Source organism: Garra rufa, chromosome 16 (genome assembly GCF_049309525.1).
Source record: "Garra rufa chromosome 16, GarRuf1.0, whole genome shotgun sequence".
NCBI lineage: Eukaryota > Metazoa > Chordata > Actinopteri > Cypriniformes > Cyprinidae > Garra > Garra rufa.
In genome coordinates, this window is record NC_133376.1 from 31,752,327 (window position 1) to 31,770,486 (window position 18,160).

The following is an 18,160-nucleotide window of genomic DNA, read 5'->3' on the forward strand; positions in this document are numbered from 1 at the left end:
CAATTTGAAATCAGAAGATTGACTTGGCCATTGCAGAATATTCCACTTTTTTACCTTTAAAACTCCTGGGTTGCTTTTTCTGTATGTTTTAGGTCATCATCCATTTGTACTATGAAGAGCCGCCCAAACAACTTTGCTCCATTTAACTGAATCTGGGCAGACAGTATATCCCTATACACTTCAGAATTCTTCCGGCTGCTTCTGTCTTCTGTCACATCATCACTAAACACCGGTAACCCAGTGCCACTGGAAGCCATGCTCATGCCATTACACTGCTCCACCATGTTCACAGATGATGATGTTGTAGGCTTTGGACCACGAGCTGTTCCAAGCCTTCTCCATACTTTTTTCTTCCCGTCATTCTGGTACACATTGATTTTAATTTCAGCAGTCCAAAAAATGCTTTTCCAGAAGCGGTCTGGCTTTTTTAAATGTTTTTTGACAAAGTCTAATCTGGCCTTGTTTGCACCTTGTGGTAAACCCTCTCTATTTTGCTCTGGTGAAGTCTTCTCTTGATTGTAGACTTTGACAGCGACACACCTACCTCCTGGAGAGTATTCTTCACTTGGCTGGATGTAGTAAAATGTTTTATTACCATGGAGAGGATCATCCAATCATCCTCCATACTGTCGTCTTTTGTGAACTCCCAGGCCTTTTTATGTTGCTGAGCTCACCAGCGTGTGTTCTTTTTCTTCTCAGAATTCACCAAACTGTTGATTTGGCCACTCCTAATGTTCCTGCTATCTCCCTGATGCATTTCTTTTGTTTTTGAAGCCTAACAATTGTCTGTTTTACTTGCATGCAGAGCTCCTTTGACCGCATGATGTGTTCAGAGCAACAGCTTCCAAATGCAAATGGCACACTTAGAATCAACTCCAAACCTTTTACTTGGTTAATTGATGTAGAAAAAATGAAGGAATAGCCCACAACTGTCCATGAAACAGCTTTTGAGTCAACTGTCCAATTACTTATGGTCCCTTGAAAAAGGGGGGAGGTACATATTAAAGAGCTGTAATTCCTTAACCTTTCTACCAATTTGATGAGACTGGCCTAAAAATTAAAGCTCAGAGTGTGCACTTTAAGCCCATATTCATTGTATAACTGTAACTTGAATATGTTTTGGTCAACAGCTAAAAAAATAAAAATTGTGTCAGTGTCCATATATATATTTACCTGACTGTATATATATATATAAACTACAATTAAAATCTACTTTAAGTATATTCATTATATTATTTCTTAATTTAATATTTATAAGTACTATTTACAAGTAGTAGAATATTTAAATGTTGAACATTAAGTAGTTTTTATTTGTATATAATTATTTTATTTTTATTTTATATGTATATCACATAGGGCTGGGCGATATGGCTGAAAACTATATCACGATATCAGTGTTTCATATCGGTCGATATCGATAATTATTGATATTTTTATGACCCATTTAAAATAAGGACCAGGAGAAAAATATATTACACTCAAGCATTTTTATTTTAAACTTAACCTGCCTCCGATCATAATCCCCTCAGTTATTAAAACAGAAATGTCAACAACCATGGAAAACTCAAATAATTAAAATGTAAACATAAGTCTAAAGTCACAATATACACTTAATTATCTCTTAATCCTCAATTCAAACCCCATTCATTGTCGATGAAGTGAATGGTCAAGCTAATGTATGGCCCAGAAGTACGGCTTGACCACAGGTCAGAGGTTGTTGCAAAGTACTTGGCTGATAATATTTATTTCTGCACAGATTGCTGGTTGCCAGTAGCCAACATTACTTCTTTCCCGGTACTTTAGCCTATACTTTGTGTAATAACAAAAATATTTATTTAAGTGAAAAAATAAGTCCGAAACTTTCAACATTTTGAACAATAGGGCCTTACAATCTTTTTTTTTTCCAGAAATTCTTGTTTTAATTTTTCTGATAATCAAATGAAAGTAAAATCACTGATTTATTTTTAAAAATAAAAATAAACTACATAGAAGAAAAATTATATTCAGTTAAAAAAAGGTTTAATAATAATAGTATTTTTTCAACAATTAAGTGGTGACTCTTTATTTATTTTTTTATCATATATATTGTTTTATGTAAATTATTTAAATGTGAACATATAAACACCTGCATTATACTGTACAAAGTAATACAAGACTAATATTGTTCTGTTACATGTTAAACCTTACTTTTATTTTGACAGGTTGCCGTGAAGTTTCAGTGTGTAATACAGTATGAATGATGCTAGCTTCACTAATGAAACGGTAAAATTGACAAAAAGTGACACTCACAGCAGCTTTGGAGATGTATTTATTGGAGTTTGTCCGTTCATGTGAGATGCAAAGGTCAAAAATTAGCGGGAGCGTCACGTGTGCAGTATGAGTGTAGTGAAAATAAAACGCGTCTCCTCCATTCACACATATAGAGGCAAACGGAACATGCAGGATTCTTATTGAAACAGTCTTTTTGCATTTCAGTTTTCACAGACACTAGTTCATATCGCGATCTGAATTAATTAACAGACCAACTTTTGATTTATTGTTCCAAAAATCGACGAATTCCGCGGCATTCCGCCCTATAGTAAAGTCCGTTTTTATGAATGGAGTCCGCGATCCCGTCTGTGAGTAGACATTGTAAACGCGCGATCATGTAGAGACAGAAATCAAATGCCGTCGTGTAAATAAGATAAATAACATAAGGCTATTTAGTTTGTTTAATACAACAACATGGACCCGTTCTGTAGGAAAGATAACCTTAACTTCTATTGTGATCTGGCGCTATGAACTGAACGTTAAAGGGGGGCTGGGCGGGCCGACGAAGAATACAAAATATCGAACGTTTTATCGAACACATTTTTTATTGATATCGATCTCTTGTCTATCGCGATATATATCGTTATCGTTTTATCGCCCAGCCCTAATATCACAGTAGATATATATAGGCCTATTTATGTGTTATATATAAAGTACAATTTTTTCAGGTTTCTTTGATAGAAATAGAAAGTTCAGAAGAACAGCATTTATCTGAAATATAAATCTTTTATCATTTCTATCATTTATTTCCCCAAAAAAAAACCATTATACTGACTCCTAGCTTGTGAATGGCATAGTGTATAATGTTACAAAAGCTTTTTATTTCAGATAAATACAGATCTTACTATTCATCAGAGTCCTGAAAAAAAGTACTCAACTGTTTTAAATATTGATGATAATAATACATTTTCCTTGAACAGCAAATCAGCATATTAGAATGATTTCTGAAGGATTATGTGACACTGAAGACTGGAGTAATGATGCTTAAATGTAGCTTTGAATAAATTACACTTTAAAATATATTCAAATAGAAAGCAGTTATTTTAAATAGTAAAAATATTTCAAAATATTACTGCTTTTGCTGTATTCTGGATCAAATAAATGTAGGCTTGACAAGCAGTAGAATATTTCTTTCTGTTCAAACACTTTTGACTGGTAGTGTACTGAATGTCAGATTGCATAGTTAATAGTATACATTTTATTTAGATGCTGTCAGCAATCATTTTAAAAAATAAATAAAGCTATCCACAAATCTTGTTTTTCATTCTGTGTAAAAAATGACTTATGACCAATCCTTTCTAAAATATTGGCACAACGTATCAAGGCTTATTTGTTTCATATGGGTGTGTTGGTTTTCAGAGCAGGGCATGGTTTAGGGCACTGAAACTGAGGTCTATCTCTGACACAGATATCAGAGCAAACACACATCTTAGCACTGAGAACCAGCTTCTACGATCCTCTTTAATTGTCACAGGCCTGAAGCGAGCTGCTGTCAATAGCATTGCTGCATGTGAAGGTCTCATGCCTGCAGAGGTGCTGTTGCTTGGCAACAGTTCCGTCAGAACCGCAGTAAGGTGTGAGTGTGGTTTCTGAGACGTCCGCTCACTCACTCATTCTCTCTCTCTCTGCGCTTCTTTGTTTGGCTGTTCTCCTCCAGCTCAAAACAACTTTTAGCATTGTTCCTTATCTTTACAAAACAAGGACTGATGGGTGCAATACTGTATATTTGTCATGTGTTTCTTTGCTGGCCAAGGCTTTGTGCATGGCGTGAGCATACATAAAGAGGAACTGCAGCAACAGGAGGTTTTGAAAACAATGACCTCATTAAGTTGTCACTGTGCTCGGGCTGTACAACAGAAAATACTGTTGTTATCTGATGTATTGCATGTTACTGACAGCTTATAAATGCTGTAAACACCGGCTTCTTTGACCCAAATATTTCATATTTCATACTCATGAGAGGCATCTTGCCATGTGGTGTTAACAAACAAACAAAAATAACTCTGCCAACTCACACACATAGAAACTTCCTCTATTGTCTGTCACAGCTGGCTGCAAACTTTGGTCTCAGGACACTTCAGGACCTTTTTACTTTTTTACTTAGAGGCATCATAATTCTTAATGACAGTTGCCATGTGGTTGGATTTTATATATATATATATATATATATATATATATATATATATATATATATATATATATATATATATAAACACATTACAATATTTAAATTCTACTTTAAGTATTTAAATTAATTTATTTGTTTAATTAATATTTATTTTTAAAATTTATACGTAATATTTACATGTACTAAAATGTATTATATAATAATATGTATATAAACATTACAATATTTAAATTCTATTTTAGGTATTTTATTTATTTAATATTAATTTTTAATATTTAGAAGTATTATTTATATGTACTAGAATATTTAAATGTTCTACATTAGTTTTTATTTATTTATATTTTATTTATAGATTTATATTAATTATATATATATATATATATATATATATATATATATATATATATACATACATATACATATATACATATATATGAAAGATTTAAATAATATATATAAACACTTAAATCATTTTTTAATATTTTATTTATTTAATATTTCTTTTTCATTTTTATAAATACTATTTACAAGTAGTAGAATATTTAAATGTTCAACATTAAATTAAGTTTATTTGTATATATTTATTTTATTTTTATTATATATATATATATATATAATTAAATGAATTAAATATTTACTGAAAAATAATAAAATCTTTAAATGTTCTAAATTAAATATTTTAATTATTTAAAATGTATTTTTATATATTATTTCTCAGTTTATACATAATTATTATAACATAAATGTTTAAAATTAACGATTTTATTATATATTTGTAACTAATATATAATTCATATATAAAATGAATTAATGAATCGAACATGTATTTCAATATTAGAAGTTTTAGCTATTCAAGATTCTAAATATTCTAAATATTTAGAGTCAGAGACTATATATATAGTCTCTGACTCTAAATATTGTCATATATATATACATATATATATATATATATATGACAATATTTCAATTCTACTTTGTTTTTTATTTCTTTATGTAATATTTATTTTTAATATTTATAATTATTTTTGTACTACAATATTTAAATGTTCTACATTAAATAGTTATTTGTATAGTTTTTATTACTATTATATATATATATATATATATATATATATATATATATATATATATATATTTTAATATTTAAATATTTAGAAGTACTAGAATATTTAAGTGTCTACATTAAATATTTTTTATTTTTATATATTTACTTATACATATATTCTACTTTAAGTATTAATTTTTTTTCTTTATTTAATATTTATTTTTGTACTATAATATTTAAATGTTCTACATTAAATAGTTTTTATTTAAATTTTATATACACACACACACACACACACACACACATATTAATGAAAAATTTACTTAAAAATATTCAAATATTTAAATGTTCTAAGATAAATATTTTATTTAAAACATTTAATTTTAATTATTTCTAAGTTTATACGAAAGTAATGTAAATGTTTAAAAAAATATATATTTTTAACTAATATATAATTCATATATATTCATATATAAAATGAACTAATAAATTGAGTCAAAGACTCAATTCACTGTTTATCTCAAGAAATAAAAAATAAAGAATAATTCTTCATGCTTTTATCTGAGATCCATTACAAATCCTCAGGCTAAGGATGTTCTGTATCACTGAATATATATAACTGGTCATTAGGTTTTTTTTTTTTATCTTTTTATCTCTGGTTAGTTATTTTTTATCTGATACGCACCATTTCAACCAAAACCACCTCTTTAAAAAAAGAAGTTCCTGTCTAGTCATGTGACTTCCTCAAGCTTTTAGTTCTCCACTCCAGCGTTCAGAGAACTTTTCTTCTGCCTCTTCCTCCTCTAGTGGCTTTGTCTCACTGTGAGTGGCACCGTGGCAAAAAGACTGACAGTTAGTTTAGTACAACCAAGCGTCACACTGCCACAGCTACAGTCGTGGTCCTCAGGAGAATATTGACCACCCACTACTGAATCAAAATGTTACGACGGAAACCATCCAACGCATCTGAAAAGGAGCAGGCCCAGGTGCAAAAGAAGAAGGTAGGAGTTAATGTCTTAATCTGCATGCGTTGCCCTGTTTTGAAGCAGTTAGAAATGATGCAAGAGTAGAAATGATGATCTTGAGAGGTTTCCTTCTGAAGGTCTTCAATCCCAAGAAAACACAAACCCATATAATATAGTTTAAAAAGCAAAAAAGTAAATGAAACAAATGCATTATGCCAGAACACATGTGGTTTTGTTCAATCAATAGTACTTTGAGAGGGTTTTTCAAATGGTTTCATTCATCTACATGAATAATAGTCCTATTGTAACCTGTCCTGTGACTTCAGACCTGTAAGAACTGAAACTCTATGATTGTTCTGGGTAAAATGCATGGCTGTGCAGCAGTTCCTGTATAGAGACAGCAGACCGTACCACACATCCTGAAGCGGTTCGTACCTCGTCAAAGCGAAGCATCCAAACACAGCTCCTCAATTCAAAGTGACATTTACATAGGCCTTCACAGCCCGCTTCATCTCAATCAGCGGTTAACTGCTTCTAGCATTACTCTTATTTTCCATTTGATTCACATCTTGCGTGTGACAACCAACAGTTTCGATATTTCTCCTCTGTGAAACTGCAGGTGCTTTGTAAACGCATGGAACCCAACCAAAGCGAGATCTGAAAATCTTGCTGTTGTGCGTTACGGTTATTTTGATGTCTTTTACTTATATTTCAAACCAATGCCTTTCTCATATCCTTATCCTGAGCATAGACTTGACGTGCATTTCCATGGTGTAAATGAAATGTTGCAGTTTCCTCTTTGGTCATGGTTTAGAAATATGAGTAATCATTTCAGTCAAGATCTGTCACAAATATATTTCAACATCTCATGATGATGCAGATTGTTGTCACTGTGTTGGGGAAATTTATAGGGAAGGTTTCTAAAAGGATGGGAATGATTTGTGCAATTACTACAGGACAACTGCAGGTCATTTTACCAGTATTTATCAATCTCTCTGCATTTCCTTAGCAGATTGCACTCTGTTGTGTGTTGTCTAGATAGTGCACAGCTCTGCAGGGATTGGCTGCATGCTGACTGTGACATACCCACTTCCTGTGTTGAAGTAAAGTGGCACAGTGAAAGGTTCAGATAAGTGAAAAATGTCAAATTGGAACAAAGACGCACAGCAGCCCACAAAACCCATGCTGAATGACTAGTGTTAATTAAAAAAAGGTTTCTTAGTCTTGAATGAATCTACTTTGGTTCTACTTAATCAAGTCACACTTTGCCATACAGTGTTTTTTAAAGTTTAAATGCATCAGTAATACAAATAGACATTGTGTAATATGCAATTATCATCATATATAATCATCAGCAATGTGCAAACCATGGCCAGCAGGTCAAAGGTAATTTGGCCCACCATGCCATTTCATACTTCATACTACCAGTCAAAAGTTTTTGAACTGTAAGCTTTTTAATGCTTTTTAAAGAAGTTTCTTCTGCTCACCAAGCCTGCATTAGTTTGATTGAAAGTACAGAAAAACTAAAGTAAAATTTTGAAATATTTTTATTATTTAAAATAACTGTTTTCTATTTGAATATATTTTGAAATGGAATGTATTCTTGTGATTTCAAAGCTGAATTTTTAGCATCTTTACTCCAGTCTTCAGTGTCACATGATCCTTCATAAATCATTCTAATATTCTGATTTGCTGCTCAAAAAACATTTATTATTAATATTATGTTGAAAACAGCTGAGTAGAAGTTTTTCAGGTTTCTTTGATGAATAGAAAGTTTAGAAGAACAGCATTTATCTGAAATAGAAATCTTTTGTAACATTATAAATGTCTTTATCATCACTTTGGATCAATTTAAAGCATCCTTGCTAAATTAAAGTATTAATTTAAAAAAAAGAAAGAAAAAAAGAAAAGAAAACACTGACTGCAAACTTTTGAATGGTGTAGTGTATAATGTTACAAAAGCTTTTTTTATTTCAGATAAATGATGATCTTTGGATCTTTTTATTCATCATATAATCCTGAAAAATGTACTTAACTGTTTTAAATATTGATAATATTAAAAATGTTTCTTGAACAGCAAATCAGCGTATTAGAACGATTTCTGAAGGATCATGTGACACTGAAGACTGGAGTAATGATGCTAAAAATTCAGCTTTGTATCACAGGGATAAATTACAGTTTAAAATATGTTCAAATAGAAAATAGTTATTTTAAATAGTACAAATATTTCAAAACGTTACTGTTTTTGCTGTACTTTAGATCAAATAAATGCAGGCTTGGTGAGCAGAAAATACTTAAACATTTAAAATCTTACTGCTCAAAAACTTTTGGTGTCGTATGTTGAATTAAATTATTGTTTTATTATAATATGGTTGGATGAACTTACGTTTAGTCCAATGGCCCTCTATTAAGTTTTATTTTTAGGGCACCTCTATTATAGACTGACACATTGTTTTTGCTATTGTAATCAATAACATTAAGAAGTTAATTGACACTTAAGTAAAGTGTCACCAAACACATTTTCCTATCTGTGAAAACCTATTAAATCAATTTTTTTATAAACCGTTCAAAGGTTTTTCCACCCTACCACCCACTCATGGGTTAAAGCCTGTTCACACCAAAAAGGATAACAATCCACCAAATTTTTCCATAAGTGGGCACGAAATTTGTAAAGTTAATGGGTCTGGCTTCCGGTCTCATCCACGTCCAGATATTTTAGCTGTACAAAACAGCTCACTCTGCTGCTTGATTTTGCAAATTGGTGTGAATTACCATATTATTTTAATGTATTATCTTAATATAGTGGAAACAGTTTTACTGTTTACTGCACCTTGTTATTCTTCTCCTTATTTCCCTATAGCGGCTAATGAACCGGACGTCTCGCCCATAGACTTACTTCCGCGTTGAAGAATATTAGCGTCCATACCAGCGAAGGATATCGTCTGTTTATCCTAAGCAAATGCTGTTCTGTCGCTTTAAATTCTTGAGCTCATTATAGCAGGATTGATCCCGATTGGTTGTCAATGTTCTAATCGTTCATCAGCTGGAAAAAAATTGTTCTGAACGTGATTCCAACGATATATTTTCTCTGTGCCTTCATCGTAATAGCTGTGGTGTGGACTCTGCTATTCTTTAATACTGAGAACCATTTTTAGAGCTATACTTTATAGTTATCGTCCTTGGTGTGAACAGGCCTTTATCCGTGCTTATAATTTCATCTGGTCCATGGATCTAAAAGAGATAATGTGGATTCTTCTGCTTAAATGTTGCTCTAGAGACCCGATAATGCCTCAAATATTGATCAGGATGTATGCTTGTGGAATTACAATAACATTTAATGGCCATTATAGCATGAGTTATCAGTTAAATTGGATTTGTTCATGATGCATAGAGATTCAATTTCATCAGCATAATGCTGGATGACTGCATTCAACCATAAGGCCATTGTGTGAGGAATCATGATCTATCTGTGTATCTGTCTATGTCTATATCTGAATACTGTGCTTTACTTTAATTATTCTCTGATGAGGAACGATTTTGTGTTTACAGCTGACTCTGCAAAGGTCCAGCAGCTTCAAAGACTTTATGAAGCCAAAGCCGGCATCACCCGTAGTGAACTCTGAGGCTACACTGGAGGAAACGGTAAGTGCAGTGGTTTGTTAAAGGAACAGCTGACCAAAAAATGAAAATTCTGTAATTTACGCACCTTTCAAACCTGTATGAGTTTCTTTCAGCAGTTGAACACAAAAGAGGATATTTTGAAGAATGTTGGTAACCAATCATCCTCTGACTTATTAAAGTAGCCAATGGGTACCATCAGCTGTTTGGTTACCAACGTTCTTCAAAATATTTTCTTTTGTGTTCAACAGCTGAAAGAAACTAATAAAGGTTTGGAACAACTTGAGGGTGAGTAAATCATGACAGTTTTCAGAGATGCATGTGCTTTACTCCAATTCTAACATGCTACTGTCTAATGATTATCAAAATATTGGATAATGTGAAGTTGTGTAGAGCAAACAACAGCCAAGTCACAGTTAACCTTAAACCAAACTGCTAGAATAGTGCTCAATAACTGCTTCATTTGAAAGCCACACTGTTTTAAAAATATCTAGACAGGATGTCATCCTTTCATGAGCCATCCAAGCAGAGAGCCTGCTTAGCCTTCTGTCTGCTTTTCAGAGAAGTAGACAACTGTGGTATTTTATATATTTATATTTCTATACATATACACTACCAGTCAAAAGTTTTTGAACAGTAAGATTTTTAATGTATTTTAAAGAATACTCCTCTGCTCACCAAGCCTGCATTTACTTAATCCAAAGTACAGCAAAAAATATATATATTTTAACTATTTAGAATAACTTTTTTTATTTGAATATATTTTAAAATGTAATTTATTCCTTTGATTTCAAAGCTGATTTTTTAACATCATAACTCCAGTCACATGCTCTTTCAGAAACCATTCTAATATTCTGATTTGCTCAGTAGAATTTTTCAGATTTCTTTGATGAATAAAAAGTTCAGAAGAGCAGCATTTATCTGAAATAGAAATATTAGCTTATAATAATAAATTAGCCTTTAAATGGTATAATGTATAATGTTACAAAAGATTTTTATTTCAGACAAATGCTGATCTTTGGGTCTTTCTATTCATCAAAGAATCCTGAAAAAAAAATGTACTCAACTGTTTTAAATATTGATAATAATAATAATTTAAAAATGTTTCTTAAACAGTAAATCAGCATATTAGAATGAGTTCTGAAGGATCATGTGACACTGAAGACTAGAGTAATGATGCTAAAAATTCAGCTTTGATCGTAGGAATACATTACATTTTAAAATATATTCAAATAGCAAACAGTTCTTTTAAATAGTAAAAATATTTCACAATATTACTGCTTTTTTATCAAATAAATGCAGGCTTGGTAAGCAGAAGAGACTTTTTTAAAAACATTAAAAATGTTACGGTTCAAAAACTTTTGGCTGGTAGTGTATTTATATTTATTTTACATAAACTGCAGTTCAAAAGTTTTTTTTTTTTTAAGAATTAAAAGTGACAGTTAAAGAGATTCTAAAAATTCTATTTCCGATAAAAGGTATTTTTTTTAAACTTATAGAATCCTAAAAAATGTGTCACATTTTCCACGAAAAATTCCACAACTGTTTTTGGTATTGATAAGAAGAAGAAAAAGTTTCTTGAGCAAATCAGCATATTAGAATGAAGACTGAAGACTGAAGTAATGACTGCTTTGCCATCACAGGAGTTAATAACATTTTAAAATATATACAGATGGAAAACTCTTATTTTAAACTGTATCAATATTTCACAATACTACATTTTACTATATTTTTCATTAAATAAAAGCAGCCTTGGTAAGCATAAGAGACTTCTTTTAAAACAATTTTTAAAATGTTTTGCTTTTTTTTTTTTCAAATAAGGCACTGTTTTAACAAATTTAAGGCACTGAATTTAATAAATGTTGATATATTTTTGGGGTTGTTAAAACAATGTCCTGTTCAGTATCGAAAGTGTTCGAGTGATACAGGATAGCATTCTGTGCAGATGTTATTTGAAGTGCTGAGGTATAAACACAAGGGCAATGTAACAGACTGATGTAAAAATCCCTTTGACGTCGACAGGTACTTTTGTTTTTTGTCTGTGCCTTTGATAACAGCACATGTTGTCCTAAAAGGAAGAGCCTGTGACATTTCTCTGAGAGCTCAGAGAGGAGGAGCCACACTGACTCAATGTGGTAGTGACACAAAAACCACTGTCACAGACTTTACTGGAAATTCTCCTCAGAACAGTGGCCCTTCGCTTTAAAACTAACACTGTTTATAATGAGGTTATATCACAAATGAACACGTGCTGATTCAGCTCAGCCAGAACAAAGCTTAAAACATAACGTCGCACATTGCAAAAACGCATCAAAGAGTTCTGCAATCAGTAATTAAAAACAAAAAAGATTACAAAAAGGCAACAAGTCTCAGTTGATGTAATGATAGTGTCAGGACATAGTGCACACTTGCTATGCTGCTTGTCCTCACATCTTGTCGTGTTGTTCTGTGCCCTGCAGATGTGAGGACAAGCAGCATAGCAACAATTATTCATTGCCTGTGGACCGTTTTAGACAAGAGGAAGTTTGATGAGTCGAAAGGACAAAATTAGTAGCTACAGACTAAGTGCACAGTAAAAACGGTGTAATTTTTTGTAAAATTTCTTTTAGCAGCTGGAAGGTGCACCACCGGAGGATTCAGGGAAAAGTAATGGGAAACTGGGGAAAAAATGGAGAAATGTCATAACTCGCACAATGACCCGTAAAACCTCCAAGATGGTACAGAAAGCCCTTGCGGAGGAGGGGGTAAGTTTAAAACACAACAAGTCTAAAGTACAATAAGAGTGATTGAGGAACTAAAAAGAAACATGTTTACGGAATGTATTAATCTTGGTAAATCTATTTTAATAAAAAGTGAACTAACCATCTAAGAAAAACACTCAATGAAACGGATTTAACTCTTATGATTTCTAATTTTTATTTTATTTTATTTATTTTAAATAAACTAAAATAAATCTTTTTTTTTTCCTAAGTAAACTAACATATTAGCAACCATCTAAGAAAATCACTTGATCTGGCAGATTTACTTTTTCTGATTACTAATTTTTATTTTATTTTAAATAAACTAAATCTAATTTTTGTTTTATTTTATTTGAATGTAACAGATTATACTTTTCGGATTTCTAATTCTTATTTCATTTCATTTCATTATTTTATTTTAAATCAACTAAAATAAATCTTATTTTTACCATATTAACCATTTAAGAAAAACACTTCATGTAACAGATTTAACTTTTTTATTTTTAATTTATTAAATTTTTTTATTTTAATTTAACAGATTTAACTTTCCTGATTTCTAATTTTTATTTTATCATTTTATTTTAAATGCATTATACTTTTGAAAATATTTTTAAATTTAAATTTAATAGTTAAACTAACGTGCTAGCAAGAAAAACACTTAATGTAACAGATTTAATTTTTCTGATTTCTAATTTTATTTTATTTGTTTTATTTTAAATACATTTTATTTGAAATAAAATTAATTTATTTTAATAGATTTAACAGATTGAACTTTTCTGATTTCTAATTTTTATTTTATCTATTTAATTACATTTTTTTATTTAATTTTAAAATAAATCTTATTTTTATTATATTTTATTTTATTTAGTAAACAATAGTATAATTGAATTTAAAAACTGCCATTAAACTATATTACTGAATGCTGTGAAATTGTTAGTTAATGATACCTAATGTGTTAATGTATTTTTTTAAAGCTATTTTAAATAAAATACATTTAAATTTTTTTATTTTATTTTATTTTATTTTAACGTACTATCAAGAAAAACACCTAAATGTACCAGATTTAACTTCTCTGATTTCTAATTTTATTTTATTTTATTCATTTTATTTTAAACATTTTATTTCACATAAAATTCATTTTATTTTAATTTTTTCAAATATAATTATATTTATTTTATTTTCATAAGTAAACTAACATACTAGCAAGAACACTTCATGTAACAGATTTAACTTTTCTGATTTCTAATTTTATATATTTAATTTAATTGTTTTATTTTATTTTAAATAAAAAAAATATATATATATATATTATTTTATGTAGTAAACTAGAATATAATTGCATTTCAAAATTACCATTAAACTATATGAATAAATGCTGTGAATTTGTTAATGATACCTAATGCATTAATTGGTGTAAAAAAATCTATTTTAAATAAAATACATTTTATTTTAATTTTTTAATTAAATTTATTTTTTCTAAATTTAACTAACCATCTATGATAAAACCATCTATTTTAAATAACCCAAAATAAATCTTATTTTTGTTTTATTTTATTTTATATCAATGTAACATATTTAACTTTTCCTCTTTCAAATTTTTATTTCATTTTATTTTATTATTTTAACATACTAGCAACCATCTAAAAAAAAAAAAAAGCACTTAATGTAACAGATTGCATTTGTCTCCCCCGTGTGGATGATATCAGTACATTTTATACAGTCAACATGCTCAGGATGTTTCCAGTAGCTGAATGTTATGACATTCATGAGGATATAAATTAAAATGAACTTTTAATTATATTACGTTTGTTGATTTCAGATTGAGAGTGGGGAGGACGGCTCTATGTCTCCCATGTCTCCAAGTGACTGGATTCCAGATCTCAGTGCTGGGAACAGAACGTCTGTCTGCTCCAACAGCTCAGAGGACACAATACACAGCCCTCTCTCACGCCAGCTTTCTGGATGTAAGCCATCTCAGCCCGGCATAATATAAAGCTAAAGCGAGATCATGAGGCTGATCGATTTTTATTTTTTCCTGATGTGCAGGTGCTGACAGACAGAGTCTGGACAGTGGCTTCAGCCAGAGAGACAGTATGAGACTGGAGGACAGCACCTACACAGGACCCTTCTGCGGCAGAGCCCTCGTCCACACTGACTTCACCCCCAGCCCGTACGACATGGAATCCCTCAAACTACAGGTCAGGCTGTAAGAAAGTACTGTGTTTGGTCAACATAAAAAAAGGGAAAATTCTGTCATCATTTACTCTTCTATTAATGTATGTTGGCATTTTTCAAAACACACAGAAAGGAGACATCATCCAGATTATTGAGAAGCCACCAGTAGGCACCTGGACTGGGAAACTCAACAACAAAGTGGGCTCCTTTAAATTCATCTACGTCACAATACTACCAGAGGAGGACACACCGCCAAAGAGGAAGCGATGCCAGAGTCAGGGACGCAAGAACAAACCCAAACCACAAACCCTGGAGGAAGTTCTGGAGAGAATAGGCCTAACTGTAAGCCACAAGTTACTTTCTCTTAAACACGTGGACCATTACATCACAGTACAACAGGATCTGATCTGACTGACTTCATTGTTTGTTTAGGAACTGGGATCTCTTCTGTCCATGCATGGCTTCCAGAGTTTGGAGGATTTCCGCGGCCTGAAGGAGTCCCATCTAAACGAACTGAACATTACAGACCCCGAGCAACGTGTGAAGATACTGAAAGCGACAGAATTTCTTCAAGACTGTAAGTCCATCAAAAAGCCATCAAGCCTAGATTGTTATTTTCATTGACCCTTTGCAAGGAGATTGATTGACAGGCGATCTGACCAATCATAATGTCGAACCCGTCATTTTGTCAGACCTTCGATCATTTTCAGAACACAAATTAAGATATTTTGATTACAATTTTGAAGAGAGCTTTTGACCCTTCATAGATAGCAGTGTAACTTGTCCCAAGACCCTGAAACGTAGTAAAAACATTGTTACAATAGTCCATGTGACATCAGTGGTTCAACCGTAATTTTATGAAGCTACGGGAATGCTTTTTGTCCGCAAAAAAAAATAAAAATAACAACTTTATTTAACAATTCTTCTCTTCCATGTCAGTGTGGAGCATTTCATTTATATTGCTGTCTATGCAGGGTCAGAAAGCTCTCAGATTTCATCAAAAAAATCTTTACATACAACTTGCAGAATCTGTAAATTGTTAATTATTTTACCAATATAAGAGGGGTCGTACAAAATGCATGTTACTTTTTATTTAGTGCTGACCTGAATAAGATATTTTACATAAAAGATACATATAGTCCGCAAAAGAAAATAATAGTTGAATTTATAAAAATGACCCTGTTCAAAAGTTTACATACACTTGATTCTTAATACTTTGTTACCTGAATGATACACAGATGTTTTTTTAGTGATAGTTGTTCATGAGTCCCTTGTTTTTCCTGAACAGTTAAACCGCCCGCTGTTCTTCAGAAAGTCATCTGTCAGGTCCCACTAATTCTTTGGTTTTTCAGCATTTTGGGTATTTTGAACCCTTTCCAACAATGACTCCATGATTTTGAGATCCATCTTTTCACACTGAGGACAACTGAGGGACTCATATACAACTATTACAGAAGGTTCAAATGCTTACTGATGCTCCAGAAGGAAACATGATGCATTAAGGGCTAGGGGTGAAAACTTTTTGAATTTGAAGATCAGGGTAAATTTAACTTATTTTGTCTTCTGGGAAACTTCTGTAGCTTCTAAAGGCCAGTACTAAATGAAAAAAGAAGATATTTAGGCAAAATAAGAAAAATGTACACATCTTCCTTCTTATCAAAAGTTTACACCCCTGGCTTTTAATGCATTGTTTTTCCTTCTGAATCATCAGTGAGCGTTTGAACCTTCTGTAATAGTTGCATATGAGTCCCTCGGTTGTCCTCAGTGTGAAAAGATGGATCTCAAAATCATACAGTCATTGTTGGAAAGGGTTCAAATACACAAAAATGCTTAAAAACCAACAAATTTGTAGGACCTGAAGGACTTTTCTGAAGAACAGTGGGCAGTTTAACTGTTCAGAACAAACAAGGGACTCATGAGCAACTATCACTGAACAAAAAACAACAGTAATAAGAATCAAGCGTGTGTAAACTTTTAAAAGGGGTCATCAAACATCTTTTATGTGAAATAGCTTATTCAGGTCGGTGCTAAATAAAAAATAAAATGCATTTTCTATGATCCCTCTTATTTTGGTAAAATAATTAACATTTTGCAGATTCTGCAAGGTGTATGTAAACTTTTAAACCTCAACTTTATTTATAATTTATAGTCTGTTTGATGTACTAACATCCTTTCTGCTCTCCAGCGGAGGACGAATCCGATGCAGAGGAGGAAAAGACTGAAATGCCACGGGACTCAGGTTGTTACGAGAGCACAGAGAACCTGGCAAACGGACGCGAGGAGCCCCAGGCGGAATCCCAACCAGAGCCGGAGACTGATCCGGACACAGAATCAAAGCTCAATGCAATTCAGGAGAAACTGGAGGAGATGAAGGTGAAGGAGAGTCCTGAGAGCCAAACAGAGTGAAGCCACCACATTGTTTTGATCCTGCTTCTTTAAAACTCTGTCAAGATCTCTGATGGATCAAGAGTATGTCATATCAACATGCTGGATTAAATTCCATGAAAAAGAACTATATCATAAGCACAGCCCATACAGAAGCCAATAGGTCTTCTTAGAAGATGGCATAAAGATCTTGAAGGTACTGTCAACTATGGACATGACAGTTCTCTGACATTATTGTTCGGAAAAATCTAAAGTTGTAGGATTTTGAAAAACAGACTGCATGAAAACTGCTGTTCTTACATAAAATAAGTAATATGCTGGAACCCCAAATATTGATTTTACTCACAAAGATAAATATTTAAGCCACCTTTTCTGGTAAAGCATTTATGTACTATATGACCGTACTGTGATTCTCTAATATCTGAGAAGTTTCACCATCATGATCATCATACCTTTAGCTATGAAGTAGCATTTTATATACTACTATTCTACTGTTTCTGTCAGATTGAATGTACAGAGTAACACAACAGGTGCACTCAAAAATGTTTATTTTGCCAGGAGGCATGAAAGAGGAAAAGCACATTGTTCAGTTTTATTCTTTTGCTTCTATAGTCAACCATTTTGGTTCCTGTTTGTGGTAATATTTGTTATAATATGCCTTGTTTTGTTTTCAAAGCCATTGTTGTTTTGATAACTGTATTCCGTTTTAGCCTTCCGTTTGTCACTTATATCGATGTCTGTACTTTCAGTTTTTTAACAGTTTTGTTTGTGTTTAAAAAAAAAAATCTGAAACAAC

General features: G+C 31.8%; 2 protein-coding genes across 3 annotated transcripts in view; both read left to right on the forward strand.

The window, feature by feature from the left end:
- Positions 1-3,903, forward strand: part of xpnpep2 (X-prolyl aminopeptidase (aminopeptidase P) 2, membrane-bound) — a 9,072-nt gene extending 5,169 nt beyond the window's left edge. Inside the window, exon 7 of the mRNA XM_073820229.1 lies at positions 3,785-3,903. Coding sequence (XP_073676330.1) covers positions 3,785-3,903 — 119 coding nt within the window. The remainder of the gene's footprint in view (positions 1-3,784) is intronic.
- A 2,376-nt stretch (positions 3,904-6,279) lies between these two features.
- Positions 6,280-18,159, forward strand: sash3 (SAM and SH3 domain containing 3). Of its 2 annotated transcripts, none has more exons than XM_073820374.1 (8): positions 6,280-6,484; positions 9,998-10,090; positions 12,676-12,810; positions 14,624-14,768; positions 14,851-15,002; positions 15,109-15,321; positions 15,412-15,556; positions 17,165-18,159. In XM_073820374.1, exons 1-8 carry the CDS (start codon positions 6,422-6,424, stop codon positions 17,383-17,385), a joined length of 1,167 nt encoding a protein of 388 aa, XP_073676475.1. In that variant the 5' UTR covers positions 6,280-6,421; the 3' UTR covers positions 17,386-18,159. The 2 variants fall into 2 exon arrangements, with proteins under 2 accessions (XP_073676475.1, XP_073676476.1); XM_073820375.1 differs by having other exon boundaries at positions 12,679-12,810.
- Position 18,160: the final 1 nt, after the last annotated feature.

Bases quoted from the DNA above. Each gene is read 5' to 3' on its own strand.
- sash3 (XM_073820374.1), top strand. From the start codon at position 6,422: ATGTTACGACGGAAACCATCCAACGCATCTGAAAAGGAGCAGGCCCAG. The intron at 10,091-12,675 runs GTAAGTGCAGTG...AATTTCTTTTAG, and splicing joins AGGCTACACTGGAGGAAACG to CAGCTGGAAGGTGCACCACC. The intron at 14,769-14,850 runs GTAAGCCATCTC...CCTGATGTGCAG, and splicing joins CTCACGCCAGCTTTCTGGAT to GTGCTGACAGACAGAGTCTG.